The sequence below is a fragment of the Propithecus coquereli genome, unplaced genomic scaffold, assembly GCF_000956105.1.
Source record: "Propithecus coquereli isolate 6110/MARCELLA unplaced genomic scaffold, Pcoq_1.0 Scaffold146, whole genome shotgun sequence".
NCBI classification, from domain to species: domain Eukaryota; kingdom Metazoa; phylum Chordata; class Mammalia; order Primates; family Indriidae; genus Propithecus; species Propithecus coquereli.
Genome location: NW_012138969.1, coordinates 1,006,246 through 1,010,024, shown reverse-complemented (window position 1 = coordinate 1,010,024; position 3,779 = coordinate 1,006,246). Strand labels below are relative to the sequence as shown.

General features: G+C 35.7%; 1 protein-coding gene across 1 annotated transcript in view; it reads right to left on the bottom strand.

The window, feature by feature from the left end:
* TRMT1L (tRNA methyltransferase 1 homolog (S. cerevisiae)-like) overlaps positions 1-3,779 on the bottom strand; it is a 79,404-nt gene that overhangs the window by 72,114 nt on the left and 3,511 nt on the right. The window contains exons 2-3 of the mRNA XM_012639962.1: positions 2,171-2,281; positions 225-338 (exon numbers count right to left, since the gene is read on the bottom strand). Coding sequence (XP_012495416.1) covers positions 225-338; positions 2,171-2,281 — 225 coding nt within the window. The remainder of the gene's footprint in view (positions 1-224; positions 339-2,170; positions 2,282-3,779) is intronic.

Sequence of the window (3,779 nt, the reverse complement as noted above, 5' to 3'; positions counted from 1 at the left end):
AGATGCTTAATAAATGTTTGCTGAACTAAACTACTTGCTGTCATGTGTCTCTATTGCCTATAGAGCTACATGGTCTTTTATTAAATATATTAGAAGCGAGGACATTAAATCCCTCATAATTTCAAACTCAAAATATTTCATTATGTTCACAATAAAATTCCAATACTGGTAACAAATGTTAAATTTCATGCACATTACTTTTTCACAAATACAAAAATACTAACCTTCAAATTCAACTGAGACTTTCCAGTGTAAATTCTGAAGGTGACGACGAAGCTTATGGCTATTACAGGCTCTGAATTTTTCCTTAGGGCACAAAGGACAAGCCTGCTTGTTTCCTTAAAAAGAAAAAAGAATCCATAAAGTACACAATATACTAGTCATTAATGCCTTGATTCAGCTACAAAAGAGGTAACAGGGGGCTCCCCCTCCCACTTCTTAGATAAAGTCTTTCTTAACTTTAGGGGGAAGTCATTGTCCCTGAACCAGGAGGTAGTTAACGATAATTATTGTAGCAAATGACCAGTGATTTTTTTTTACCCTAAAACTCCCTCTGTGGCTATCTGATGCCCTTGTTGCCACTGAGAAGAGAGAGGTTGAGGATGTGATAAACGGTATGATATCCTTCCAGCAAAACTGCCTGCCACAGAGAGCATCACTCTGTATTTTGGACAGGGGAAAGGACAGCAGTTATCACACTCCCAGAGAAACATGTGCTGAGCAGACAGCATCAGTACTTGCTATGTATTCCTCTATCAATCTGCACCAACAAAAACTGTTAACATGTGAAGTTAGGGAAAAGGAAGTGGAAGGAGTAGATGGGATCCAACATAATTGCTGTTGTGAGACTGGGGGCATCGTTAGAACCACTGTCTCCAATACTGAATTTGTAAGTCCTTCTTCTTCAAAATAGAGGTCTTATTTAATTAGAAATGTAAGTTGGGCATGGTAGCTTATGCCTGTAATCCCAGCACTTTGGGAGGCTGAGGTGGGAAGATTGCTTGAGGTCAGGAGTTTGAGACCAGCCTGGGCAACACAGCAAAACGCTATCTCTAAAAAACTCTATCTCTAAACAAAAACAAAAACAAAAACAGCCAGGTGTGGTGGCATGCCCCTGTAGTCCCAGCTACTCAGGAAGCTGAAGCAGGAGAATCGCTTGAGTCCAGCAGTTTGAGGTTGTAGTGAGCTATGATGACACCACTGTAAACTATACTCCAAGCAACACAGTGAGAATTCGTCTCAAAAAACCCGAAAAACCCCAAACAAAAAAGATATGTAATGTAGCTCAAATAAAAACTTTGATAAATACTGTATGACCCAGGCACAGTGGTGCATGCCTATAGTCCCAGCTATTTGGGAAGCTAAGCTAGGAGGATCGCTTGAGGCCAGGAGTTCGAGGCTGCAGTATGCTTTGATCATGCCTGTGAATAGCCACTATACTCTAACATGGGCAACATAGCGAGATCCCACCTCAAAAACAAAAAAGCCAACCAAAAAAGAAGGAAAAAAACTCCATTTACTTTTCTGCAGAGCATGTTTCAGGGGAAAAAAAAATAGTGTATAAAAGAATTAAAAGCTCAAATTTACGTTTAAAGCAATAAAATATGCAGTAATAATCAATAACTCATTTAATAATTTTTAATTCAACAAATATCTTTCACACATAGCACAATATGGTATAGGTACAATTCATCTTTTTATATATACTTCCTACTTCAAAAAAATCATAAGGTAATCTTAAGGATGGAAACCAGCACTAAGTATAGGAGAGCAGAAAGAGAGGAGCTTGGGCCATTGACAACATTGTGAAACTCTTGTACCAGCTCTAAATTGCCTATCTTGGGATTTCTTTTACATGAGAGAATATTAACCTCTATATTATTGGAGACATTGGTTTTTTTGGAACTCTGTTACTTGTAGCCACATGCAATTCCTAACTTACAGACTACACAGCTTTTAGATATCCATGAGTTTATAATTCCCTTGAGGACTTATAAAATGATTTATTCCCATAGCACCTTTGCACATAGAAGGCTATCACTTTCCTCAATAAAAATTTTTTTTTACTACTGTTCTAGTTCATTAGGAATAAACAAGTCTATTCTTAGCAAACTTTTCACAAACTGAAAGATGACAAACTATTAGAAATTAAACAAAAACATGGAAATACCTGCATCAAGATTATCTGAGTTCAATGAATTGGCAGAGTCAAAATCCCCTTCAGTTATGAAAGCTAATTTCTCTAGATCAGCGAGTTGCCTTTGAATTGAGAAGTGTCTCTCTGAAAAGAAATTTTAAGAGTTAGAAGATTATGCTTTAACAATTTGCATTGTAGTTCCATTTTTATTTTATCACATCCCATAGAAGTTTACAATTTTATTTTCTGTGACATAGTCTCCTAGTACCTAGATGGGGAATACTGTTACAACTCAGTTTACAAAATAACAAGTGTGCTTCAGAATGCAAAAAGTTGGGGGAAAACACCCCACTGAATAATTTTACAGTTTTAAAATTTTATCTCATTAGTCAACATCATTTTACAAAAAATGTTTCCACCCTGTACAAAATGCCAAAGAAGGAAATATAAGCTGTGTTTCTTGTCTTCAAAGAACTTTCAATCAGGTGGGAGAGGTTAATACATAAACTTCTAACTATAATACAAGGTAGGATGAAATGAACAGTAGAGGTAGGAGGTAATATGATGTAGGCATACAGAAGAAGGAGTAATTCTAACAAGTGACTTTGAGAACATCTTTACTGAAGAAGTGCCATTTGATTGAGACTAATTGAGATTTGGCGACTGGACTTATAAATTCAAATAACCTCATAAACAAAGGCATGTGGTATAAAATATACAATTGCCCCCATCCTACCCTTGGCTGGAATGTAATGTGTTTGGGGGCATGGAGTGCGAAGAAAAAAAATGTAGCCAAAAATGTATTACAGATCATAGAAGGCATATATTCTATGCAAGTTAGTTTGGACTTTATTCTTCAGGCAATGGTCTTTACAGGTTTTTGAAGAAGTGAACAGTGATATGATTTGAATGCATTTGAGGAGGGTTTCTCTGGCAGTACTATCAAGCATCAGCAAGAAAGGTGAAAAAATTAGTAAGGGGAAGGTACAGAAGATCAGGAGGTATAAGAAGAAACAACAGAATTTGGGATGTGAGGAATAAGGATGAAAGATAAAATCGAACATGATTCTAAGATTTTGAGTTTTTATGGGTTAGAATAATGGTACCATTACTAAAGAAAGTAAAGGAAATCCTTTTCGCAGAAAGGAAGAAGAAAGAGAAAAGGAAATTTAATTTTTGACTTAGTATGTTTGATGCACTATTGGTAGACTATTCTGTAATAATGCCCAGTAGGCAGTTAACAATTTGTTTTTGGAGCTCAGGATGATTCTGGAGATACAAATCATAAGTAACACACATTAGGTGAAACTATGAGAATGAGTAAGAAAGCCTATGAAAAAAGTGTGAAAAAGAGAAGGAAAAAGTCAAGACCCAGTCCTACCTAGTTATGATGATTTCGAATGATTAGACTATCTAAAATTAATTTTAAAATGTGATTAATACATATTTCAATTCTAATTCATTTCAGCTTTCTTAATCATTACTCATTTGTCCCACTAATGCATTTTCAGGTTTCTCGAACATTACACATTCTTCAAATTAAATACTTATAAATTTGAGAACACATGAATAAGTATATTCTTGATTGGGTTGGGAGGATACATTCCTCAATGCTGCTGAACCCACTACTGATTAATATAAA